General features: G+C 31.0%; 4 protein-coding genes and 1 long non-coding RNA gene across 7 annotated transcripts; 2 read left to right on the top strand and 3 right to left on the bottom strand.

Annotated features, from left to right (window-relative positions):
- Positions 1 to 2018: 2018 nt before the first annotated feature.
- LOC105196267 (ATP-dependent Clp protease proteolytic subunit) lies at positions 2019 to 3950 on the bottom strand. 2 transcript variants are annotated; one of them, XM_039450296.1, is made up of 5 exons: positions 3801 to 3950; positions 3450 to 3572; positions 3222 to 3356; positions 2375 to 2765; positions 2019 to 2277 (listed from the first exon to the last, which is right to left on the bottom strand). In XM_039450296.1, exons 2-5 carry the CDS (start codon positions 3483 to 3485, stop codon positions 2132 to 2134), a joined length of 708 nt encoding a protein of 235 aa, XP_039306230.1. In that variant the 5' UTR covers positions 3486 to 3572; positions 3801 to 3950; the 3' UTR covers positions 2019 to 2131. The 2 variants fall into 2 exon arrangements, with proteins under 2 accessions (XP_039306230.1, XP_039306229.1); XM_039450295.1 differs by having other exon boundaries at positions 3450 to 3941.
- A 183-nt stretch (positions 3951 to 4133) lies between these two features.
- On the top strand, positions 4134 to 7735 carry LOC105195895 (25S rRNA (cytosine-C(5))-methyltransferase nop2). 2 transcript variants are annotated; one of them, XM_026138139.2, is made up of 7 exons: positions 4134 to 4409; positions 4557 to 4658; positions 4740 to 4867; positions 4962 to 5758; positions 5832 to 6195; positions 6793 to 7161; positions 7255 to 7735. In XM_026138139.2, the coding sequence occupies exons 2-7, from the start codon at positions 4562 to 4564 to the stop codon at positions 7717 to 7719; spliced, it is 2220 nt and encodes a 739-aa protein (XP_025993924.1). In that variant the 5' UTR covers positions 4134 to 4409; positions 4557 to 4561; the 3' UTR covers positions 7720 to 7735. The 2 variants fall into 2 exon arrangements, with proteins under 2 accessions (XP_025993924.1, XP_011159821.2); XM_011161519.3 differs by having other exon boundaries at positions 4135 to 4409; positions 4520 to 4658.
- Positions 7736 to 8105: 370 nt separating this feature from the next.
- On the bottom strand, positions 8106 to 12779 carry LOC105195898 (vacuolar fusion protein CCZ1 homolog). Its single transcript, XM_039450293.1, has 10 exons — positions 12371 to 12779; positions 12190 to 12284; positions 12024 to 12117; positions 10920 to 11126; positions 10654 to 10829; positions 10425 to 10568; positions 9677 to 9822; positions 9337 to 9601; positions 9143 to 9270; positions 8106 to 9074 (listed from the first exon to the last, which is right to left on the bottom strand). The coding sequence occupies exons 1-10, from the start codon at positions 12443 to 12445 to the stop codon at positions 9022 to 9024; spliced, it is 1383 nt and encodes a 460-aa protein (XP_039306227.1). The 5' UTR covers positions 12446 to 12779; the 3' UTR covers positions 8106 to 9021.
- A 424-nt stretch (positions 12780 to 13203) lies between these two features.
- LOC105195896 (puff-specific protein Bx42) lies at positions 13204 to 17643 on the top strand. The gene is made up of 8 exons (XM_011161520.3): positions 13204 to 13346; positions 13541 to 13694; positions 14399 to 14566; positions 14648 to 14955; positions 15048 to 15183; positions 15308 to 15566; positions 15678 to 16059; positions 16162 to 17643. Exons 1-8 carry the CDS (start codon positions 13333 to 13335, stop codon positions 16370 to 16372), a joined length of 1632 nt encoding a protein of 543 aa, XP_011159822.1. The 5' UTR covers positions 13204 to 13332; the 3' UTR covers positions 16373 to 17643.
- A 3565-nt stretch (positions 17644 to 21208) lies between these two features.
- LOC120358171 lies at positions 21209 to 25227 on the bottom strand. Its single transcript, XR_005575121.1, has 3 exons — positions 24209 to 25227; positions 23070 to 23365; positions 21209 to 22967 (listed from the first exon to the last, which is right to left on the bottom strand). It is a non-coding gene; the product is annotated as an uncharacterized LOC120358171 (long non-coding RNA).
- Between the last annotated feature and the right edge of the window lie 1292 nt (positions 25228 to 26519).

Genomic DNA, 26519 nt, shown 5'->3' with positions numbered 1-26519 from the left:
AGATCAGGGATATCCAACCTTTTTACATCTATGAGCTACTTTTTTTAGTAGAGCAACTTCGCGATCTACCTATGTATGTCTAAGATGTAAGAGAAAAAGTATACAATTATAAAATATGATTTAAACGTTTATTAAACATATTAATAGGGATAGGTGTTAAAACTATGAACAAATTAATAAGAAAAAGATTAATATAAAAATTATAAATTTTATAATAGAATTTAAATAAAATCAAAATAAAAATATGAATGTATAATAAAATTTAAAAAAAGTAAAAAATAATACAAATATTAATGAGATCTTTGACATTGCGTTGAGACTTGGCAATTTTTTAAAAATTAGGATTATAAGAAGACAAGGATAATTTTAAACATTGATCAAGATGTTCATTAGTTAAAGAATTTCTGATTTTTGATTTTACGATATTCATATCTAAAAATGCTGATTCTATTCTATTTTAATAGTTCTTGCAGTGCTATAATTTTTTAAATTTATTTGATTGCAATCAATTAAAATAATGAATTTAATTAGACGTAATTAAAGAAGAAAGATCTACCAAAAAATGTGCGATCGACTGGTAGATCGTGATCGACTGGTTGGGCACCCTTGCTATAGATTTTCAGTACTGACAGTGAATTTTGGAACGCAATCTTTGTAAGACTTCTACTTAATCATCAGAGTACAATTCGGTAAGATCGGCAGATATAATTGCGTAATGTTCTTGAAATTAAGAGAAAATAGAAGATGTGTGCGCACATGCACGTGTGATATACTCACAACAATAATAAATAGCGTTTTTAAGATAAAATTTTAAGATAACGGTTATACAAACAGGGTAGGTATATATAAAAACAGTTTATTTTTATGATCTACGACAACTTGGACTCTAAATTTTCAACTTGCATTACAAGCAGTACTGGGGGAAAATGGTTGAAATAGAAAATATAATAGTTTTATGGAACTATTTATTTAAAAAAATGTATCTATAAAAATAATATTTGCAGGAAGTAATTTATGTAGTAAATATAAAAGAGCAAATTGTATTTAACATGTATATTTTCATTTATTTGAAATAAGATATTTATAAAATCATATAAAAATTATTATTTAAATATTTACATCCTACAGTCGTTATCAGCCATTATCGTACACGCACGCACGCACGCACGCACACTTGAAACAAGATACTTATTTTAAACATTCAATATATGCGGTTTACAAAATTCAAAATTTATTTTACTTATTTCAATATTATGGACAAAAAAATAATTAAAATTGAGAAGACTGATAAAAGTAGCATGTTAATATTCAAATAATATTTCTTACATGATTCTATATAAATTTTTCAATTCTTCTAAATTCTGTACTCTGTTTCATATATATATATATATATATATATATATATATATATATATATATATGTATGTGTGTGTGTGTGTGTGTGTGTGTGTGTGTATATACATACACACATACACAGGATGTTGATTAATGGTTGTATACACCTTTTACCATGAGAGCACGCCTTAACTATGACTTACCAATTGCACTCCATGTAATTTATATGGAATAAAGTCGTAAATCATTTCTTATAGTAAAAGATGTATACAACCCATTGATGAACACCCTGTACATGTATATGTGCGTACGCGCGCGCAAGTGTTAAATAGTATTTGCTTTTTTTTATATTTGCTACTCAAAATATTTATTTCAATTAGTTTTTTAAATACATCCATTAAATAAATATTTTTATCAAATCTATTTCAATTTTTTACCAGTTCTGCGATTACGAGTTATAAAAGAAAAACTATTAATACACTATTCTTTAGGTAAAAAGTTTTTCATATTGCAAGTTGTATACTTGCTTTTATCACTATCACGCTTCTCTGAAGATATACTCTAAAGAACTAAATGATTATTCTAATACTCATTCATATTGCTGTTATATAAATCAGTATGTTTTATATATGCCAATTTGAAAGTGAATATGTCACTTTCAGTTGAATAGGATATAGTTTATATAATTGTTTTATAAATAGTTTATTATTATTATTAAATAATGATACATCTTTTTAATGGTCTTATTGCAACGTAACGGTAAAACAACCTATATATCCATCCCTACCTAGTAGCATTAAGATTTTGTTGTTATATTATCTGTTTTTTCTATCGTTGCTTCTGCAGTTTCTTCTTGCATAGGATGGGCCAATACTTTATCTATAATTCCAAATTCTTTTGCTTGTATTGGGCTCATAAAATTATCTCTTTCCATACTCCGTGCTGCAACATGATTTTTATAAAATAAAGAAAAATACTTTATAATACTTCAATACTTTATGTATGGTAAAGCCTAAAGAAAATGTGATAGCAGGAATACCTATTTCGTCTAAATTTTGCCCAGTGTGTTTGACATACAGCTCATTGATCTGTTGTTTTAACTTAAGGATTTCTGTAGCTTGTATCTGAATATCCGTAGCTTGTCCTTGTACGCCTCCTGATGGTTGATGTATCATGATTCTGGCGTTTGGTAGAGAGTGACGCATACCTTTGGTTCCAGCTGCTAAAAGTAGACTCGCCATAGAACACGCTTGACCTACGCACCACGTAGAGATAGGAGGAAGAACATATTGCATAGTGTCATATATTCCGAGTCCTGCCGTTACGCTTCCACCAGGTGAATTAATATATAAATGAATAGGATTTTTACTGCTTTCTGATTGGAGGAAAAGTAGTTGAGCAATTACTGCGGAAGCTACAACATCTGTAACCTGTAAGATGATTGAATTTATTATCTTGTGAACATTACTACCAATATAGATTATTTTTTTATCTCTAATTTAAACTTTTTTTTTTCAAGTCTTAGAACTAAAAAGAAAAAATAAAAAGTTAAACCAAGATTTAAATTAATATGTATTGGTGAAAAAAGACAATGTTAGGGCTCATGGATATTTAAAATTCAGTACCCAATCAATTTTCACCTATGCTAATTTTTCAAAATTTCAAAGATAATTATACATTTTTTTTCCAAAAAGAAGTAAAACAGACATTTGTTCTACAAAATTTAAAAATAGGTTCAGGAATTTCTAAGATTTTCTGAACGATTTAAAATGGTTGAAAAAGTAAAATGGACACAAAATAATCATAATTGGATTGATGAGGTATGTCAAGGTTAAAATGATAAATTTAATGTGTAAATTGTAATATAAGAAATTTGAATATCGTACTGGACCCATAAGACAAATGATTCTCTCCTTCAAAAGACGCGAATAAATGTCGTATGCACGTTCACCACGTCCACTTTGTTCTACTACGATAGGAACAAAATTTAGGTATCTGCTGCTCACTTTATGCCCATATGCCTATTAAAGAAAGACTAATTTAATTTTCACGAAATTATAAATATTTCAGCAAGTTCACTCTTGTATGGAATATTGAATGAAGAAAATACTTACGGTAACTTGTAGTAAACTATTTATTCTTTGCAACATCTTCACAGAATGGCAATTATGTAGAAAGCAATGTTTTCCAATAAGAGAACGTAATCACGTAATAGAATATGGCGATAATCACAATATCTTTGAGACAAAAATTTATTGCATTAAAAAAAAAGGGGGAAAACAAAAAGATCGGTCAAACGTAACCTATACCTCTAAACGTAACCTATACGTTTACTAATAAAGAAATAATTAAATTCTAAGAGATATTCGTCGGAAAACCGTGCACAAATGCGAGAAGAAAAAACTCTTTCATGCTTATTAATTTATTTCTTATTATTAGATATAGTTTACTATTATTTATCTCACATAGGTTATATTTTATATTTCCGAATACGTTCTCTTCTACACAAATTTTTTTAGTAATTTCCAGCATAAATCAATTCAAGAATAGAGAAAGACTAGAGTGGACTAGAGAGCGGTCTACTCTCACCACGCTTGGCTGCGTTCAAAAATTTTACTCGTCTGGTAGAGTAACTTTGAGTGACCAATCAGGATAAAGAAGTCTTGAGGTTTTTTTAAGATTTCTTCATCCTGATTGGTCATTCAAAGTTACTCTACCCGACATGTAGAATTTTTGAACGCAGCCTTTGAGAGTTGTTACACTGTTTGACGTTACCGGAAATCACGATACTACCCAATACTAGCTTCATCCCCGTGCGCTGTGCCTGGCTGCGCTGCGCCACACGACCGGCGACCACTACGCTGTAATCGTGGTCATCGTGGCGCATGGATGTGCATGTTTTTCTGTTTTACGATATAACATTTTAATAAAATAACTTGACAAAATATTGAAATAATTTTACAACAGTTTTGTTATATAATTAAAATTATTGTCTGAATATTAAAGTGTGCTATAAAATAGAAATATATTTCTTCATGCCACGTGGAGGTTAGAAGCTTGAAATTGTTTATACGGTAAGTCATAAAAGAATTTCTAGTATTTTTATATGAAAAATGTAAAGTGTACAAACTCTACAATATTTATAATTTATCAAATGTAATTTAAAAATATTTACGTTGTAAAGGCTTATTGAAATAGAAAAGCTATCGAGGAGTTTATAGGTTAAATGGGTCGCAAAGCAAAATTTGATAAAGAGGTTTCCAGTGGTCGTGGAAAGAAGGCAAAAAAGCAGGGCGATCCAATATTTCCAAAAGGAGTTCTAAGTATGAAAATATAATATATTTTTGTTGGCATTTGTATAAAGATATGTGTGAAATTATTCAATTTATTTTTTTATATTGCAGTTAAAGAATCAAATAAATTAAGTCATCGACAGAAGCTAAGAGCAAAGAAGAGATTATTGAAAAAAAATGCAAGAGAATTGCTCAAAAAGAAAACTAATATGAAGGAAGAACAAATACAATTAAAAAATGTATGCTTTTTACTTATGATAAATAACAGCTGTTATTACTCTCCGCCACTTTTATATAAGCAATCTTTTAATTAATTAATTAACTTAATTTTAGAAAGAAGATGTATTAAATCAGCAAAAATGGAAAAAAGAGAAAAAAGTAAAATTTGTCAATGACCGTTCTCACAAAAAGATGGAAATTTTGACTGATCGAGGATCAAAACTGGAAACAAAAGTAAAGCAAACTAAAAAGAAAGAAAAGGTGAAACAAAAAGATACAACTAAAAATATAGGAAGTAATAATGATGAGAATTGTTATAGTGAAGATGATAAAATGGAAGTGTATTCTAATAATCAAGTATCTAAATTAAATAAGAAAACAAAGCAAAGTAAGAAAATAAAAAGCCTAAAAGCTAAGGCTGATATAGAAAGTGACAGTGATGATCATATGCTATTTAACGATAATGATGACATTGAGGAAAATGAAGATGGACGAATGAACGAAGAGGATACGAGCCGAGATGACACTCGACTGCTTTCTACAGCGAAATCAAAAAAAATCTTGAGGAAAAAACAAAAATTTATGGAAGATATAGAAAATGACAGCGAAGAAATAGCATCCAGTGATGAGGAAGAATCTGTTGAAGATGAACAAATGGAAGATGAAGAGGATACGAGCCGAGATAATAATCGACTACTTTCTACAGCAAAATCAAAAAAAATCTTGAAGAAAACGAAACAAAAATTTATGGAAGATGATATAGAAAGTGTCAATGAAGAAGTAGCATCCAGTGATGAACAATCTGTTCAAGATGAGCAAATGGAAGAGGAAAATGATAAAAGTGATGATAATGATTTACTTCCCATAGAAAAAGCTAATAAGAAATTGAAAAAGAGGAAGGAGAAAGAAGAGTGAGTAAATTTTTTTCTATTACTCGTACTCGTATTAGTTTTTTTAATTCTTTTTGCCTTTTTTATTGAATAGCAAACTTGCAAAGGAAGAAATGGATGATATGATGTCGCAACAAAGTGTGTTTTCCTTTCCAACTGAAAAAGAGCTTGCCAATATTACTAGCTTAAAAGATATTCAGCAACGAATACAAGATGTTATCCTAGTATTAAAAGATTTCAAGAGATTTCGAGAGAAAAATAGATCACGTTCTGAATATATTGAACTACTTCGGCGAGATTTGTGTACATATTATAGTTACAACGATTTCCTAATGGAAAAACTGATGCAGCTATTCTCACTGGATGAATTATCAGAATTTTTGGAAGCGAGTGAAGTACAAAGACCTATGACTATCCGCGTGAATACCTTGAAAACGCGACGACGCGATTTAGCTGAGGTAAATTTATATCCTTACGATTAAATCAATACTATTTTTATGCAGGATTGGGAAAGTTACTTTATATAAATAATTACTAGTTTCTTCTAAAAAAAAAAACCCTGGTTTTCGTTACAAATTACCGACTCTGAAAAATAACACGTTATAGTTATAGTTAATTAAAGAGTAACGAGTTGTCACTTTGTCTATTAATTTTTTGTAATGTTCATGCATTGCATTCTTAAATAGAAGAATCTTACATTTCTAACATGACTCAGTTAATATTAATCTATTTTCTAGCTAAAATGTTTGTCAAATTCAAATTTGTGTTAAAATTATTATAAATCAGTGGTGCAGAGCTTATTTTATCAAATAAAAACTATTCTGAAAAATTATTTATCACTTTATTCCGTTGAATGTGTATGTTAAGGAATAAGTTTGAAATATATGAAGTAAATAGTAAATTAGTAATTTAGTTTTAAAAAATGTAACTTTAACAAAGTTAAGTTACAATAATTGTAAAAAAAGTTACTCTAATTTTGTTACAAGAAACGAGTTACTTTCAGATTTTATTTTATATCTCTAATAATATACTTGTAACGTCAAATCTATTTTCAGGCTCTCATTAATAGAGGTGTTAATCTTGACCCAATAGCAAAATGGACACAGATTGGTTTGGTAGTGTATTCCACACAAGTGCCTATGGGTGCAACACCGGAATATCTGGCTGGACATTATATTATACAAGGTGCTTCTAGTTTTCTGCCCGTAATGGCGCTGGACCCGAAAGAAAATGAAAGAATTCTTGATATGTGTGCCGCGCCAGGCGGTAAAGCCTCGCACATTGCTGCTATTATGAAAAATACAGGGACACTATTCGCTAACGACATAAATAAAGAACGATTAAAAGCCGTTGTTGGCAATTTTCACAGACTCGGTATTGTCAATTCTATAATCTGTAGTTATGATGGACGAAAATTTCTTAAGGTAAAGAAGTCTCTTTTATTAGAAGTCACTCTTTATAGCATAAATAAAAATCATGCTATAATGGCCAAAATTAATTGATGCAATAATTTTTAGGTAATGAAAGGCTTCGACAGAGTTTTGTTGGATGCTCCATGTACTGGTACAGGGGTAGTTGCGAAAGATCCCAGTGTGAAGGCGAATAAAGCGGAAATAGACATTCAACGTTGCTGCACGTTACAAAGAGAACTGTTATTAGCTGCAATCGATTGTGTTAACGCGCGTTCAGAAACGGGTGGTATTATCGTTTATTCAACTTGCTCGATTCTACCAGAGGAGAACGAGTGGGTCATCGATTATGCTCTTAAGAAGCGAGACGTTAAGTTACTGCCTACCGACTTGGAATTTGGGACTGATGGTTTCACGAGCTACAGGCAACATCGATTTCATCCCACGTTGAAATTAACTAAACGGTTTTACCCACATGTACATAATATGGATGGTTTCTTTGTGGCAAAACTGAAAAAATTTTCCAACAATGTTCTTAATCAGAAAGATGTAAAGGAAGAAATATCTAATTAAAATTTTATCAAAAATTTGTTTAACAATTTTTTTTTTAATTGAATTACAAGAATGCTATTGTATTATATTTATCGCATACAACTATTACCATAGCATTACTTTATCTTATTTACATATATCAATTTTTTTTTAAATTGATTAATATAAAATATATAGAGATAATTTACATTTTATATCACATATGTATAAATTACATTCCTACTACTAATTAATATAATGTATATTGCCTGTTGATAATTAGCGAGATAGAAAAATGAAGAATCAAGAGAAATTTATAAAGACATTTGTCTGAGACAAATTTCTGTTTTCCCAGATTACGGATAAAATATCGGATAGAATCGCACTATCATTGAGATATTCGCAATTAAAAGAATCTTCAGCATGGATTTTGTGGAGAACAAAAATTTATTCTGAATCTCATTCAAAAATTCCATTTGATCTGCACTATAATGCAGTTAAAGTGCAGATAATCTTATTTATTATCTTTTAAAAATAAAATTACAAAACCTTTAGATTTCACAGTTTTACAAAGCGTAAAGTAACAAAATGGATCATGATATAAATATTGATTCCATAAGATAAAAAAATATAGTTGATTAGTAGCCGGGATTCTGTAACTCTTAATAATAGTATCGGTATCGTTATATTATCGTTGCAAATCTTTAATCATATATAATATCTGCGCAAAGACGGTACAGCAGAGCCTCCCATATCCGACGTTCCATTAGCCGAATTCTTTAATATCCGTTCTACTATCCGAATATTATAACATATTGTGAAATTAATTTTGTTTTCTTTACATAATGAATTCAAGTTTTTTTTTTAATATATGAAGTCCTTTTTGTTGAACATTCAAGTTTCTGTTTAAATAAATAAAATTTAATAAAAATGTGTTTATTTTATTATTTCTCAAAAATTCCTTTATCTGAACAATTTTGTCTCCCTATTATTTTGGATATGGGAGACTCCATTGTATAACGATATCAATACTGTCGTTAAGAGTTACAGAATTCCAGTGCTAGATTATGTCTGTACCATGAGTACAGAGCAAATAATTCCATTTATTATAATATTTTTAAAAACAAAATTGCAAAATCTGGCTCTGGATTTCATAAAGTATACATAAATTATGAGCAAATATTACTTTTATGAGATAAATTATAATAAAGTACGGATATAAATTTGCTCCACGAATGGGATGCGAACGCGAGGTAAATGTTGGCTCCTGTCCACCCTTAATTTAATAAAATAGGAAAACAGTATTTATAAATTTCATCATTTCTATTCTTTGTTGCACATTCATCAGTGAAAAAAGATGCTTTTTAATTGTTTCTCGCAAAGCTTCTTCACTTCATCTGTAATAAACAGAGAGATTATTAAGCGTTTATCGTAAGTTTAATTGCATAGAATGCGTTGTACCCACCATCAATTTCTATGATACTTGCACTCTTCTGTTGTATGACAACAAAAAACTCTCTCAAATTAGACAACTTTCCAATAACCCAGTAATCGCTCATGGTCTTAATAATTATTTCTCCAGCTTCCTTCAATCTAAACGTCAATTGAATAACAGTAATTCTCATCGACACACATATTTTATGAATTTTGGAAACATACCTATTTCTATCATTGTATATATCAGTAATAATCCTCAATACTTCAGGTGTCGTAAGTACATTAGAACAACGTCTGTTATCTAAATGTATTGTACTTTTGTATGCTAAATTCAACTTATTAAAATATAGGTATTTGGTACACGATTCTGGCGTGACCATTACATGTTTGGAGCATTGCTCAGCTACAGAACTAACTAATGTGGTTAATTGTGGTCCCAGAAAACTGTCTAAGCTCTTGAAGAAGTCAATTAATAAACTTGTTTTCTCTGGAAAATAAAAAGATACGAATATTTTAATTTTCTCGCATTGATAAAAATATACTAATAATAACTTTTACTTACTATCGACGAAGAGACATATTGTAGCGCTTAGCGCGCGATACACTACTAAATACAATGACACAGGCTTAGTAGAATAATTGATAAAAACTTTTGGTGATTTTCCAATTAAACTAGGTTCGTTAACGCTAGCAGGCCCGGTAACAAATCTAAATAAAAATATTTTTTTTAATATTCACAGCTTATATTTACAAGGTGTTTACACAAATTTTATACAAAAAAATTCCAGATTTTCCAGAAATTCTATTCAAAATTCTAGATAAAGCGAGAACCTTTTAATGCAGCTTTGAAATAAATTTATTTTATTATTTTGCGCTTTTTGTTCCTTAATCGTACAATCACAAAGAAAAACTATTTAAGTTTTGAATATCTAATTAAAAAAAAATAAATAAATAAAACAGCATAAGATGCCTTATATATTGTCTGCTATATTATCATTACTTTCTTTATAAAAACACGTGTGAATGTACGCAAATGAGTATACTATATTTATTGCTAATTGAGTGTCAACATTTTGCATACATCGAGAAAAATTTATGTCAAGAAAATAATTTTGTCAAAGAGAAAGAGATAGAATTTAAATTTAAAAGTAAAACTCCCAAAATTTCTCCGAGTATCAATAAAATCCCATCAAAATCCATGATTTTCAAAAATATAAAAAAGAAATCCAAAAATTCTAGGTTTTCTCTATTTTTATCTGATAGTAAACACCTTGATTTAAATTGGAGCAAAAGTATATATCTGTTCTTACTTTCCATAATGTGAAGAAGTGAACGGTGAGGGAGAGTTTCTAGGTATTGAGCCTCCATGCAACTCTTTTTCGAGATGAGCTGGCAAAAGAGTGCTTACTAAATAATTGTAAACTACTTGCATATCTTCGGGTTCCAAGCCACTCCTAAATCATATATTGCATAAATCTCATACATAAATTATTCAAAGCATGCATATCACAATAGAAAAATAATGAATGCAAAACTTACCAAACAATTTGGTCATTATAGAGAAATGCTGTGTATTTTACTTGTGTAAACATAGCTTCTACAAGATTCATAAAACATTGCACTTTGAGAAACGTAATTTTGTCAAGAGGTAAGAATTGTAGACCTTGAAAAACATCTAGTATGTCACTATTATTCAGTTTTAATGAAAGGAGATACTGAAACAAATCAAAAGCGAAATAAATTAAACATATGATCTATTTGTCTATCTTACTCAATTTATATTTGATAAACAAGTGTTTATTTACTCGTGAGTAAAAATGTTCCAGTTTAAGCTTCAACAACATTACAGAACCACATTCAGGATCGTTAATGATGGTTTCGAAGGAGCCCATAAATAATCTAAACATCATATATGTTTGCTTTAATATAGCTTGGCAAACACTGCTGGACACTTCATCATTCTGATACTTATTACCATCTTTTTCTTTGTAAATGTATGGTACACCAACAATCTATAAAATATCAATATAGTTAGCAGAGCTAAGGCTAGACATTTTTATGCCCGAGACAAAAGAAAAAAATGTGTCTCTTAGTAATATAAAAATAATTTTTTCAATATATTATAAAATATGATATTAATTTGTAGTATTTGTATAGTATACATTAATATTAATTTATCCAAGTACACACACACACACACACACACACACACACACACACACACACACACACACATATTACAAACATACAGATTGTTTACATGTGTATTACAAATAAAAGAAATATATTTATTTTGAAAATCACAGTGTATATATTTTAAATAAATGTACGTTTAGATAATATTATTTTTTGTAAATATTTACAGAAAACGTATTTCTTTTTTTTTATGTAATACTTTTCATGCTCCAATAGTCACAAAATCATCAATTATTTTATGAATTTATATCCATATTTTATTTTCAATGGAAAGAATTGCCACATTAGATAATTTTTCTTGGCTTAGTAATAATCTTGAATAACTTTTTAATGAACTTAATTAACTTCAATTTACTTCTTCTATCTAAAACCATTGTTAACAGAATAAATACTTTTTTACTACCTCTAAATTTCTCAATTCAATTTGATTAAAAAGTAATCATAGTTTTAAAACATCTAAAATAGAAATTGACTTTGTATTAGAAAATGTATGCTGTTTGGAACTCAAATTTTCAAAAGAAATTCAATTGCATTTAGATCATTCATATACTTTGAATTTATACTGTCATTTTTGCACTTGAAATTTTTTACATGAGACAAATGCCTCGTTTGACATATCCTCGTTTCAGCTTTGATAATTCGTAGCTCAGAGTAATTAAAAAATGGTAACTGCCCATATTGCCTCATCTTCATTATCCTTATTAAATACGTACCATTACCATCCAGAAATTAGGCTCCGGTTGATAGTATATTTGACGTGTCTTGTGTGTATGACAGTAATCACATGGCTGCCCCGGGTTAAAAGATCTGCAATGCAGCATCTTTCATAAAATATATTCACGGAGCTCTTACTTTAAAATGTAATTGTACGATACGTACTCTGTAAACTTGATTATTGCTTCGCTGAGCCCTATGTTCTTGATTTGAACATCTAGATCCTTTTCCGGATAATAATACAATATCTTTTTTTCCTCCTAACAAAGAAAAGCATAAAGTCACGATATAGGCCACTTATTTGATCAGAAAAAGATTACTCTCTAATACATTTCTATATACTTGCCTCTCCTTCTTTCTTCGCATAAGTGCCATTAAAAATGTAAAAATGTTCCAACGTGATCTCAGACTTAGAAGTCATTCTACAAGTTCGACCAAGGTATCAACTTTACTGTAAACAATGCAAAAATCTGATTCATTGAAGCATGTCAACTGATAGTTACAGAAAAGAGATACTCTTTTGACTTGTCAAGAAAATTATTATAATCCCCTATCATTCACCAATTGAATTGATTTTGAAGACCTCTAGTGGTAAAAGTACGAAGTTTCAGATTCAGCTGGATGGGCTGGATGTAGCGTAGCAGAGAGGTGTATGCACATACATACATACATGTGGTGAGCTCTTTTTTGCGCATGCGCGTTAAAAGAGCTCTCATTGACGTACTCAAGTCGAATAAAATGAGGTCTCTATAGCCCCCTTTATTTATTTATTTATTTTTTTTATTAAAAACTATTTATTTCTGAAAACTTAACTAATAAATAAAAAAAAAATAATAAAAAAGTAATATTAAATAATATAATATTATATAACATATGCAATATAGTATGTCCGGAAAGATCAGGGTCAAACTTGTAAGTACAACATGTTAAAATAAGGCTGACAATGAGTAGAGTTCATATAAACTTAGATTTGATTTAATACAATTTTGAAATATTAATTAATATTACAAAGATAAAAAAGAAAATAATGTTAAAATAATTGTTCATAAATACAATTTTATATAAATAAAAAAGTGCGTACTCATTTTACATATATACATAACTGTACTTGCCACCTGCATCGCGCATGCGCAAATAAACCCATATGACATCTAAATATATATATATATATATATATATATGCGTTGTGTGTGTGTGTGTGTGTTGCGTGTATGCTGTGGTCTGTGCCCTGTGGTACGCTTGGTCCATACCCTGCGCTGATTCTGGCTGATCTCCTACAGCAGATTGATACATAAATTGTGCCCGGTGATGTCTTTAACAAAGTAAGAAACTGTTACTTTTATATACATACATTCGTGTACGTTTGATAAAATCGTTTCATAGCTATTTGTCAGAATAGTAATAGTTTTTAAGTAAGAGCTCCGATTTGACTTGAAAATAGATACCTTAATCTAACCTAAGTATAGATTCAATATCTACAAATCTTCTGATTGTAATAACAGCTTTCTCTCTGTAGCTTGTTACCTGCACCCACCCAAGTGGTGTGGGACAGGGAGGACGAGGCACGTGAACAAAAACTACGCCAAAGACCCGTTTCGGCGTTGGTCAAGGCTGTCGTCACCGCACCTCCCTATGGACAACGACGAGGATGGGTGCCACGCAACCCAGAAGTGAGTAATAAAAATTACTGATTTGATTGAAAACTTTATGAAAACCTTTACAAGCAGGCATTGTTCAACAAGCATAATTCAATTACTTTTATATTTCATGAAATCATTGTAATCCATAAACAGGAGTGTGCAAAGAGTTAGCCATTCACATAAAAATAATATTATTGCTTCAGAAATATACACTTACTATAGTTACTTATACTTGTGCCCTTTTCTTTGGCTGATCCTTATTTCTAAGGATCGACCAATGATAAACAACATAAGAAATGAATTACACTAAATACGTCTCAAGTTGGATATAATAACTAGCAGTAGCAGAATTTTGCAGTTCTTAACAATAGTGTCAATACTGTTACATTATCGCAGCTTTTTTACAATATCTGCGTAACGACAATATAATTATATCGATACTGTCGTTAAGAGATACAGAATTCCGATGCGGTTAACATATTGACATTATTTGTCATCACTTTAATGTCAAAAATAATGTCTTTGGCAACGTTTCAACATCATAATGATAACAAATAATGTCAGTTTGTACCGACTATAATTCGAAATAAATCTCAACCTCGGTCGCATCTAGCTTTGGCCACCTGCACGTTTAGTATACTCTCTAGACACGCTCCTCATTATGAATGATTTCAATGACGCTTGCAATATATAATACTTAATAGTTTGATATACATATTGTACGTTATACGTAGGACTTTGGGGATGGAGGAGCTTTTCCCGAGATTCACGTTGCGCAATACCCACTTGGAATGGGGATGAAGGGCAAGGAATCAACAAGCAATGCCTTAGCGGTACAACTCGACGCTCAAGGAAAAGTAAAGTATGATCTAATAGCAAGACAAGGTCATAGTAAAGATAAAGTAAGTTTCAGTCTTGTTACGAATACATTCTGGAACTATAAATTAGTATTTTTAATCTATATTTATAAATTTTTTTTATAGATTGTTTATAGCAAATTGAGCGATTTACTCCCATCAGAAATTACGAACGAGGAAGATCCTACTTTGCAACGACCTCTTGATGACGAAATTGACGAACTCACGGATAAGACGAAGAAAGCATTGGAAAAAATAACGAGATCAAAAATTGCAGCGGCTATGCCTGTGAGATGTGCGGAGAAACAGGCTCCTGCTCAATATATACGTTACACACCGTCGCAGCAAGGCCAGTCATTCAATTCAGGTGCAAAGCAGCGAGTTATCAGAATGGTAGAAGCACAAGTAGATCCTCTGGAACCACCCAAATTCAAGTATGTAGAGTGAAAAATAATACGATTGGAAAAATTTAACAAAGAACAGATATAATTACCAAATATTTTAATGTAATGATTTGCGATTGCAGAATTAATAAAAAAATTCCGCGAGGACCTCCGTCTCCTCCAGCGCCTGTGATGCATTCTCCCACGAGAAAAGTGACGGTGAAAGAACAGAAAGAATGGAAAATTCCACCGTGCATAAGCAACTGGAAAAATGCAAAGGTACCTACAAAAATATTTTATGCCTAACGTTGTATGTATTTCGCTGCCATAAGAGAGATAATACCGCAATGTAATATCATATTTGATTCTACCCGAGATTAAATAAAGCTATATTTCATTTCAGGGATATACAATTCCATTAGACAAACGTCTTGCTGCAGATGGTCGGGGTTTACAACAAGTTCACATCAATGAGAACTTTGCCAAATTAGCGGAAGCTCTTTATATAGCTGATAGAAAAGCTCGTCAAGCTGTCGAAATGCGCGCGCAATTAGAAAAGAAATTGGCTCAGAAGGAAAAAGAGAAGAAAGAAGATCACTTGAGGCAACTCGCGCAAAAAGCTCGAGAAGAGCGCGCTGGTTTGAAATCTGCCGCTACGTTAGGTTTGTATAATTGCTACTTGTTCACTTATAAAATAAAATTAGTAAAAAAAAAAATATTGTTGAGAGTAGCATCAAAACAAATATTTAAGTGATAAATCTTTTTCGCTACAGATAAAGCTGAAGAGTCACGTGAAAGAGACCAACTCAGGCAGGAGCGGCACAAAGATCGCGCTCGCGAACGTAATTTGGCTCGTGCCGCACCTGACAAGCGCTCTCGTTTGCAACGTGAACGCGAGCGCGACATTAGCGAACAAATCGCCCTTGGCTTACCCGCAAAGAGCATTCCTAGTACGGGAGAGGCACAATTCGATCAGCGTCTTTTCAATACCAGTAAAGGAATGGACAGCGGTTACGGACACGATGACGAGTATAACGTCTATGACAAGCCGTGGAAAGATGGCAATTCTATCGCTTCACATATTTATCGTCCTAGTAAAAATATTGATAAGGATACATACGGGGACGATTTGGAGAAACTAGTTAAGACGAACAGGTGAAAATATTTATATTTTTGTTTGCAACTGTTTTAACTTACGAATAATTACGAACAATTATCTATAAAATTAAAATTATTATTGCGTAATTTTTCTTGTAGATTCGTTCCCGACAAGGAATTTAGTGGAGTTGATAGATCAGTTCCGCGATCGGGACCAGTACAGTTTGAGAAAGAAGAAGAAGATCCTTTTGGTCTGGATCAGTTCTTGAAACAGGCTAAGCGCGCCAGTAGCTCGACCACGACTACAACAAAGCGCAAAGATGAACGCGAACAGCGTAGAGACGACCGTGATAAACGTAGGAAGCATTAAGCAAACTTGATGCTTTCATAAATCAGGCGAAATTTTCTTAAAAGTTTATCATTCTATGTTATAACAAGAATAAATGATTAAACGCATTGAACATGCGTTTAACACAACGCTTATGTACTTTTATTTATATGTAAAGACATGATACTTTTTAAATATAATGAATTATTAATTATTGAAAAAATGTACTATACACCTCTGCTTTGGAATTTTATGTAAAGGATAGCAGCACAATTTGTCAATATCATTATAATCGTGAATGGCATTTTGTTGAGTGTTCTTATTTTTAATTTGTGTAATCTAGAAAAGAATTTTATCAGCGCATAAATCACAAAATATGAAATAAAATAATGATATTGCTATGTCAGTATACACTTTTTAATAAAGTAAAATTTCCGAGATTGTGGTAGCATACGTATGAAAATTCAGGTTTATATCCACATATTTTCCCTTTTTATTTTTATTTTTTTTACACTCCTTGCTTCAAAGAAAAGTAAACGCGTTTAACATTTTAATAAGGAAGTTTCCACAAACTTAATATCAAACTGTAAGAGAGACTTTATAGGTCGCTTTTATGGACTTTATGGGCCGAAATTATTGCTTTCCTTATTTTCATTCATCTTGGGTTTCATCGTAGAATAACGTAGTGTTCCGCGCGTTTTTAATCAGCAACGATTTATTCTCGCTGTAACATCTAATAAACTTTTAAAAAATGTGCAATGAACGCAATTATATATAAATATAAAATATACATATAATTGGAAAGAACAATTTATCTTATAATTTTTATTAAAGAAATTTAAACCTACTTTTTGTAACATTAAAATTAACAGGAAAAACATTTAAATTAGTGTGATTTAAAAAATTCATAGATCTGAATTCTCTCGTAGAAGAAAATCGCTGATATATACACCAACTTTATGTGTGTTGTCAAATAATATTTTTTTAAACAAAAGGTCCCAAGTTCGATCTCTGACTGAGGTGTTATTTTTCTTATTAAATTTATTACAAATATTTCATATTTTGTAATTAATGTTTTTTCTGGGATTGGGAAAAGAGTGAGTAGTAAATTATAAAATTGTTTATCAATTTAATGTTATATCGCAGATTTCTGCTCCACGTAATGAAATGTGTTTTAAAGACTGACAAAAAATTCGGCGCGCAGTTCGTATGAATTGAAGATTGTAATAATAAAATTATTATATATACGCAAACATCCAGTGTCAGCCCCAGCGAACAAAAATAAATGCACATAAATTGCAAATTGCAATTTATTTTAATTTATCCGAATTCGTGCTTTAGATTCTCCGACTATTTTTTATTCAAATAAACTCAAATGAATTGCAATACGAAATGCGCTATTCATTATTTCGAAATCGAATGGATTCATGTTCCCATTATACAATATTATTTTTGGATTCAAATAAATTGAAATCGAAATGAGCAATTCATTATTTTGAATTATTCAGATGGATTCATGTAGCCATTATATCATTTTTAGATTCAAATTAATTAAAATACGAAATGAACTACACATCATGTTGAATTTATATTATTTTTGGATGCATATAAATTCGAAAAATCTGAAGCGCAAATTCGAAAATGTCAAAATGAATTTATTTCTGTCCATTTCAATTTATTATTGTTTGTTGGAGCTCCAGTATTATTATTATTTTGATGTATTTGTGATTTAGTTTTTCCGAGCCTAATTTCTTTCAATTTATCTAAAAATAAAACTTAAAAAATATGAATACAAACTAAAAAATGTCTTCTGTTCTATCAGATGGTATAACAGTTTTTTTTTTATTAATTACTATTTTAGATTATGTTACAAAAATATTATTACAAAATATTATTTTATAATTTGTAATAATTACTGTTCTAACAACATAATCCAAAAAGAACATTTGTGCCAATCTTTAGCCCCAAACTGATACAGTAGGCAGTACTCGGTAAAATAAATTAAAATCGATAGAAATGAATCTATTTTGACATTTTCAAATTCGCGCTTCAGATTTTTCAAATTAATTTTTCTATTTCAATCAAAAATAATATAATTATATGAATACATCTGAATTCAACATAATGAATAGCTTACTTCATATTTCAATTCATTTGAATCTAAAAATAATATAATGGGCACATAAATCCATTTGAATTCAAAATAATGAATAGCATATTTTACATTTTGATCCATTTAAGTCCATTTGAACTCAAAAATACTCTCGAACTCTAAAACGCAAACTCGGATAAATTAGAACGAATTGCCATTTTCAATTTATTGGAATTTGTTTTCGTTTGTTAAGTGACTAATTAGAGAAGAAAATATATGATTTTTTCTTAATTAGTCCATCACAAGTAATATCGTAACGACTGCATTATAGACATCCCTTAAGTAACTTTAATAATAAAAAAACCCATGTACCAAAATTTACTGCTAGCGCTAAAAATCTGTATCCAACAAAGCGCTTGAAAGTTCTGGAGTATTTTTGAATTAAAATGAATTCAAATGGATTGAAATACGAGATGAGCAATTTATCACATTGAATTTAAATGGATTCATGTCTATATTATTTATTTTTGTATTCAAAATGATTCAAAAAAATCTAAATTCGAAAATATTGAAATTGATAAAAATGAATTTATTTCCATCCATTTCCGTTTATTTTCGTTTGAGACACAGCTATAGATATTTCTACTTTTCACGTTTTCGCCTTAGAGAAAAAATTATGTGATCGATAACTTGACCGATTTGGAATTATCCAGCAAACAAAAATAAATTGAAATGGATAGAAAAAAATTTATTTTGACGTTTTCGAATTCGCGCTTCAGATTTTTCAAATCAATTTCAATTAAAAAAATAATAAAGATATCCAAATTTAACATAATGAATAGCTCATTTCGTATTTCAGTTCATTTAAATCCAAAAATAATACATTCGGCTTCAAAATTAAAGCGTCGCCTATTCTGACTCCCTCCCTCCCCTCCACAAAATTAAGCGAAATTCAAGATAGTGTAACTTTGTAAAAAATGATGGTAACAAAATGTTTAAACAAGCATTTTATAGCTCAAAATTTTTCATTTTGAGATTGGTAATTCATTAAATACGACTCACCGATTGTTTATTGATGCTACACAAATGCAAATGCTACGCGGATTCAAATGGGGATGCGTCAAATCTGAAAATTTTTTTACGAACTTTGCAAGGCTCTACGGCGTGAAAATCTCACATAAATGCAGTTTACGACATTTGATAGCGTGATTCTTTACTTTTAACTTGCGCACTCGATGAGCTTTGTGTGATTTTTTTCATCGAGTTATTTAACACTGAAGCAATAATTGTTTTTGAATAACTTGATAAATAAAAATCTGAGATGAATTAAAATTTTTCACACGGGCAAGAACATCCATGAGTAATACAACGTCACACGTTTGAACGTTTTTATTATTTTGAACGCAATCTTATAGTTACTATTTAACACTGTATATTCAATAAAATATTTTATTCAGAAACTTTTATTTATAGGTCATATTCAGGTCATATTCTTCATACCTACTGGATATCTGGTAAGGACCGAATCACCTTTCACGGATTGATAGAGCAGGCTAAACTAAACAGAAAAGTCTTGTATCATTTTGCAAAATTCTTAATAATTAACAAGGTAATAACCATTTATTGCTACGACCCGGCGGCGATGGGAAAGTATAGTGGACAATCCCGTTGTAATCGAAGAAAACAGTGTGCTCGGCCGTGTAAGGCCGAGCACACTTTTTCGTCATCTTTAACGTTTTCGCGACTGTCTTCTTCAAAATGTTTGTATCAATCGTAAACTGCTGTTTTCTTCATAGCAGCAGAGAGAAACCTGAGAGCGGCCATGCCGACACTTATTCTGATTGCCAAAAATTAAGCAAAATTCAAGAGAATGTAACTTGGTTAAAAATGTTCAAAAAAGCATTTTAAAGCTTGAAATCTCTAGTTTCGAGATTGATAATTCATTAAACGATTTACAGATTGCTTACAAAGTTACGCGGATTCAAATGAGGATGCGTCAAATCTTAAAATTTTTTACAAACTTTGCAAAGCTCCACGGCGGGAAATAAAAATTGCTCGCAAATGTGGTGCACAACATTCGAAAGCGCGAATCTCTATCTTTAATTTGCGTATTTGTTGAGCGCCGTACGATTTTTTTATCACCGAGTTATTTAAGACTAAAGCAACAATAGTCTCGTGCTTCACACGCACGCAGCGTCGTCTCTGTTAAATGCCCCATTCGGATTGTTGACCGCGCACGGTGCGGCATGCCGCGCGCCGAGTGCCACTGCCGACTGGTCGGCCGGCATCCCCACTCTTCTCGGTCATTCGTACTACCCGAGGCGCACGTGGCCGATGGGTTTAATGCCCTAGCGACCGAGGAGGGTGGGGAGGCACCGTGCGCGGTCAACAACCCCAGTGGGACATTTAACAGAGACGGCGCGGCGCGGCGCGGCGTGCGGAGTCTCTCTCGCTGTGCGAGACTATTGTTGCTTCGATGTTGAAAAATTCGGTGATAAAAAAATCGTACAATGCTCAACAAATACGCAAATTAAAGATAAAGATTTGCGCTTTCGAATGCTGTAAACCACATTTGCGAGCAATTTTTATTTCCCGCCATGAAGCTTTGCAAAGTTTGTAAAAAATTTTGAGATTTGACGCATCCCCATTTGAATCCGCGTAATTTCGTAAACAATCTGTAAATCGTTTAATGAATCATTAATCTCAAAACTAGAGATTTCAAGATATTTTTGCTTTTCAACAATTTGTTTTTAATTTTATATAAAAAAAAAAATACAGATGTATATGGACTTTTATTTCTTTAATTACACCATTTAACATTTTTGAAGGGCCTGAATAAACAAAGTATTTTTCGAGTGAATTTTTGGCGTTGAAAATAAATTTGGCGACCAAAGTTGAATTTCATGTCAATTTTGAGAAAAATGGCATCAAAGAGATTTAAAACAATAATTTCTAGGATTTTTAAGACGTTGCAGCAATGATATTAATTTTCTTTTTTCAAATTTTGTTAATGCCGTGAAAAAATATCAATTTTGACATGCATTTTGTCCTATTTCAATTTAATTCTTCGTCTTCGAGATATAGTTAACATAAAGGACACTGATCGCGTGTATTAATATCATGGCCATTATTATTTTTTTATAACAAGTGCAAATAATCATTGCTCCGAAGTATTTTTCACTGCTAAAAAGGTTGTCACATGATGTTGGCTCATATATAAGTCATCATTTATGATGCTTCTTTCGTTCATACATGACTCATTACCAGTAAATTGGTTAATTGTGATGTGATAGCTAAATTTAATTAACGGATTTGTGTTTAGCAATAAAAAATACTTCGGAGATGAGTATTCGTACTCATTGCAAGAAAATAATGGTAAACGTAATTTTAATATCGAGCTTACGCGGCTAGTGTTTCTTATTTGGACTAATGTCCCTTTTAACTGTACCTCGAAAGCGAATCAAATCGAAATAGGATAAAATACATGCTAAAGTTAAAAGTTAATACTTTCGCATTAACAAAAAAAAAAAAAAAAAAAAAATGGTATCGATGCTACAATAATGTTCTGAATATCCTGGAATTCATTATTTTCTATCTCGAAATTGTGACGTAATATCCTTTGGTCCAACTTTGGTCACTAGATTCGTTTTCAGCGACTAAAAATCTATCGGAATATACACTTTTTGAGGTTTATTTAAATCTCAAAAAAAGTCTTTTTGTATAATTATGTAATCTAAGCAGATTATGTTTTTGTCGATATTAAAAAAGTGCAATTAGTTTCCGAGAAATAAGAGAGTGTCAAAAGATCTATGCCAGTATTGACGACTTTCCTCTAATATTTGAATTCAAAGATCAATTCGAACATATTTCTTTTTCAATTTTCAAATGGAATAAATTTTGAATACATTTTATATTCATTTCTACCAATGTATTTAAAATGAACTTTGATCTTGGTTTAACCTGTCCTTGACCATTTTTCTTAAAACTAAAAAACGGTGAAAAGTTAAATCAAGATAAAAGTTAATCTATTTTGGTGGAAATGGATGTTAATCGATCCCTCTTTTACATGATATAACATTTCCGCGCGACAAACGTAATAATTATGTCATTGCGCACCAAGAGACATTACACTATTTCGATCGATTGGTAATCTTCGTGCCCTCGTGCCAAATTTGAACGTTGGTTACTTGGGACGTGAATTGCTATCTTCGAAACTGAATAAAACTGCAAGCCAAAGGTTCCGTGTGCGGTCGCAAAAGTTACAACAAATACATTACGCATACGCACTAACCTTGGTATGTCGATCAGAGATCGTTGGATGTTCGCCGATTTGAGAGAAGTTTTCACAGTTTGGCCGTTCGCCAATCGGTAGTACAAACACGCTGACATAGCTCGTTCCAAGCTGTTAACTTACCATATTCGAATGCCGCCACTTCAAACCGCCGCCGTTTAATTGCGAGATGGACGCATCTATACTGAAGATGTGTGCGGCTGAGACCAAAATCGGCTTTACCTACTGCGTCACCCGCATTGAGCAGGCACGGACTGCAAATAATACAATAATTATAAAATAGAGTTGAAAGAAGAAAGATTTTTTACTTTTATAAAAGTTGATATAGAGTTCATTTTATTTCTAAAGATTATTACGTGTATGTTAAAACAAGTCCAGCAAATTTTTCCATAGAAAAGAATTTTCCTGTCTCTATCTTCCTTTCTTTATCTGCCCAAGTGTCGTTCACCTAACAATGTTCATGATATACAAAGGTTTTTGATGATAAAATAACGCTGAAACTTGTTCTTTCATAAAGATAATACGTAGCTTCATCTTTCATGTGTTCGCCATTCGCGTCGACTTGATGCGGGTGGTGCAGTAGATATAGTCAGCTCGGATCAGCGCGTATCTCTTTAGCCAAGATATGTTTAGACAGCAGTTTGCAGCGGCACTGTTCAGATATAATAATGAAAAAACTTTCTTTTAGGAAAAAAATCTTTATATTAATAAAAATAGCAGGGTTGGAACGTTAAAAAAGTAATACTGTTATCGTTACTTTTTGTAAAAAGTAACTCGTTATTGTTATTGGTTACTGATGTCATAAAGTAACGCGTTACTGTTACCGTTACATCAAAAATAACGATTCGTTACTTTTTCGTTACTTTTTTGTAATGCTAACGTATTAAATTATTAGATTTTAAAATTATATTATTTAATAATCAATATTATATATGTATAATAATAAGTATTAAAACTTAAAAATCTCTAAAGTTAGTAGTCGTTCTCGTTCTCGTTATTTAAATGTGTTGATACATTTCCTGATTATATTAATATATCATTTATATTAACTCATTATATTATTAAAAACAAAGTGTCAAAGACTCTCAAGATTTCACACAAATTAAACGGCTAAAACAGGCTAGTGAGAGTCAGCGCGGGTATAAGAGCGCAAAACACAATCAGTGTTTAAATAGTTATTTATTTATGATGAATTAAAAAAATCGAACGTTTCGGCTCTCTTTGGAGCCCTCTTCAGCGAATTACAAAAGGAAAAAATTAATTTAAATCGTCATTTTCAACGCAATTACAAGTGGCTGTTCTAATCGTCATCAGTCCGTTACTGGGAATGAAATGAGTCACCAACGGTTTGCCAAATCCGCCGTGGAAGCATTGCCCGTTGTCGTGTCGATGAAATTGACAATTTTCTAAACAACCATCGTGTTCGTAGATAGCTGACATTACTATAATTAATGTTTTTTTGTTTTTTAAATTTTAAAAAAATTATGTGACTCACCCATTGGCACTGATGACAACCAGTGAAGCGTTGGATAACTTTGTCCGTAGGAAGCGAAATTCGCTTGTCAAAGTATACGCTTGAATTTTTCGTGTAATGCCGCGTGTTTACTATCTCACGCAATAACGTATACTGACCAAATCTTCGTTCGAACATCCTACCATCGCCGAGGAAGTCAGATAAACGCGAGAGAGCAAACAATAATAGATACATAGATACGTAAATATGAACAGAGAAATCATTTGATACAAAACAAAATAAATTAGCGGGCAACAATTAACAATGTTAGAATTATCAAATTAAAGGTAAAATTACAGACTTAACGTGAGTTGGAGGCAAAGAGATTAATATAATTAGAATCAACATAGTAGCAAATAAAACTTATCTGTTACAGTCTCTTTAATAGTGAGAGGTATGCGTGATGTAGAAATTCAGTATCCATTATATTATTAACTAAAAATTGTGTTTTAACGATTTGAATGGATTTAATTTGTAAAATTTTATTGATTTATTTTGATTCGGAATAAAAAAAAAAGAAAGAAATTCGATTCGACGTGGCATAAAGTAACTTTGATTCAAACACCTCTATTTAATATTCAATCTGTATTAAGATTAAAAAATAATTCGTTATTTAATTTATATTTCTCTTTATTTATAACTTCTTATCAATAACTTAAACTGCGTTCAGAAACATCAGAGATATTTTATTCCAAAGTTTATCGAATGTTGAGCAAGGATAAAATGATATCTGGATACACTTGATTAACGTTTCTGAATGCAGCCTCAAGGCAATATTTTAATGCAAATACCCATTTTTGCGAAGACAATTTTTAGGATTAATTTTATAAAAATAATTAAAGATACAGAGATAATATTTTTATTGTTAGTCAGATAGATAGTTTCAAAACCTCAAACTGTAAGAAGATAAAAAAAAAATCTTTTCCTATATGCAGCCTCACATTAGAATATTCCCTTAATTTAGCTACATGCTTTCAGTAATTAGTAACTAATTTAACGTTTACTTTTATAGTTACTTAATATATTTCAAACCTATTCGCAACTTATTATCAACATACAGCCTGCGTTCATCAGATTTTATAATGATTTTATCATAAAGTTTAAATTTGGTAAATTTTTTTGTTGCAAAATATTATTCTCATAATTTTGATAATACATGCCTAGTACAAATATTAATTTATTAGAAATTATTAATTCAGTTTATATGTTAAATATATATTTTGGTCTTAAATTCTTCAAGTAGCTACGATTCATTACATGTATCATTACAAAATAGTGCATTATACAATCGAGTATTTAATAAGTATAATAAGTAAAATAATTTAATAACGTTAGCAATGTAATATTCTTGTATTTAAAATAGCAATACATAAATATTGCAAAAATTTAACAGAAAAGTAATAACTCGTTACTTTTTAAATAGTGTAGAGAAAAACTGTAATCTACAAAGTATATTTCCAATCCTGATCTTTATATAATATATTATTTCATAAAGAGAAATCGATTTTCTTCGAGTTTCTCTTTATTTTTGTGGAAGTTTTATGACAATTCTGATGACGTGTCGATACAGCGATTCATAAAAGAAATGGTGGGTTTCCGGCGCGATCGGGTAAACGTATCGGTATTTTTAGCAACCGTTTCCGACATCGAAGCTAACATCCCGCGTACGTCTCCAGCGACGGAGAAACACCGCGACGCGCCTTGATGCTTTATGCTGCTTTTAACGATCTCATTACATCCGGTTGCCTCGTTTCCGTCTATGCGAGAGAAATCTACTTCAGGCAAAAACCTGGCTTTCTGTTTCGTACGCAAGTTAAATTACTACGTGCATTTAACGCACGCAAGTGCACACACAAAGTTGCCAATGATTGTGATGAAATCAAGTTCAATACATTTTGGCACTTAAAAATCTGATTCAAATAATCAAATTTTATTTCTGTGTATAGACACTATTTAAAAAACGCAGTTAAATTTTATGTAATGTGTGTGTGTGTGTGTGTGTGTGTGTGTGTGTGTGTGTAACGGAAGCAAGTTTCAAGCAGATACATTAAAAACATTTAATGTTGTCAAAGTGTACTAAATTTCATGCGTATACTTTTCAATTATAGATACATTAAACTTAATGTACTTGTGAAATTTAAAAGCACATTGAATTTCGTTTTTAAGAATGCAGGATTCCTAATAAAATACATAGATGATATGCTAACACAAAGAAATGGAATATTCCCCCCCCCCCTCTCCCCCACTCGAGTAACATGCACTTTTGCTTCGAAATTTCATAGAGAGACTTTGA

Source organism: Solenopsis invicta, chromosome 6, assembly GCF_016802725.1.
Source record: "Solenopsis invicta isolate M01_SB chromosome 6, UNIL_Sinv_3.0, whole genome shotgun sequence".
In the NCBI taxonomy this organism is placed as follows: domain Eukaryota; kingdom Metazoa; phylum Arthropoda; class Insecta; order Hymenoptera; family Formicidae; genus Solenopsis; species Solenopsis invicta.
Note: the sequence above shows the minus strand (reverse complement) of the source record. Positions and strands in the feature narration are given on the sequence as shown.

Excerpts from the sequence above, each read along its gene's own strand:
- LOC105196267 (XM_039450296.1), bottom strand. The coding sequence starts at position 3,485 with ATGTTGCAAAGAATAAATAGTTTACTACAAGTTACC. Across the intron at positions 3,357-3,449 it reads ATAGTTTACTACAAGTTACC|GCATATGGGCATAAAGTGAG; the intron begins GTAAGTATTTTC and ends TTTCTTTAATAG. Across the intron at positions 2,766-3,221 it reads TCATTTGTCTTATGGGTCCA|GTTACAGATGTTGTAGCTTC; the intron begins GTACGATATTCA and ends ATCATCTTACAG.
- LOC105195895 (XM_026138139.2), top strand. The coding sequence starts at position 4,562 with ATGGGTCGCAAAGCAAAATTTGATAAAGAGGTTTCCAGTGGTCGTGGA. Across the intron at positions 4,868-4,961 it reads AACAAATACAATTAAAAAAT|AAAGAAGATGTATTAAATCA; the intron begins GTATGCTTTTTA and ends ACTTAATTTTAG. Across the intron at positions 6,196-6,792 it reads GACGACGCGATTTAGCTGAG|GCTCTCATTAATAGAGGTGT; the intron begins GTAAATTTATAT and ends ATCTATTTTCAG.
- LOC105195898 (XM_039450293.1), bottom strand. The coding sequence starts at position 12,445 with ATGACTTCTAAGTCTGAGATCACGTTGGAACATTTTTACATTTTTAAT. Across the intron at positions 9,602-9,676 it reads AATATGTCTCTTCGTCGATA|AGAAAACAAGTTTATTAATT; the intron begins GTAAGTAAAAGT and ends TTTATTTTCCAG. Across the intron at positions 9,271-9,336 it reads ATATACAATGATAGAAATAG|ATTGAAGGAAGCTGGAGAAA; the intron begins GTATGTTTCCAA and ends ATTGACGTTTAG.
- LOC105195896 (XM_011161520.3), top strand. Across the intron at positions 13,695-14,398 it reads GGGTGCCACGCAACCCAGAA|GACTTTGGGGATGGAGGAGC; the intron begins GTGAGTAATAAA and ends CGTTATACGTAG. Across the intron at positions 15,184-15,307 it reads GCAACTGGAAAAATGCAAAG|GGATATACAATTCCATTAGA; the intron begins GTACCTACAAAA and ends ATTTCATTTCAG.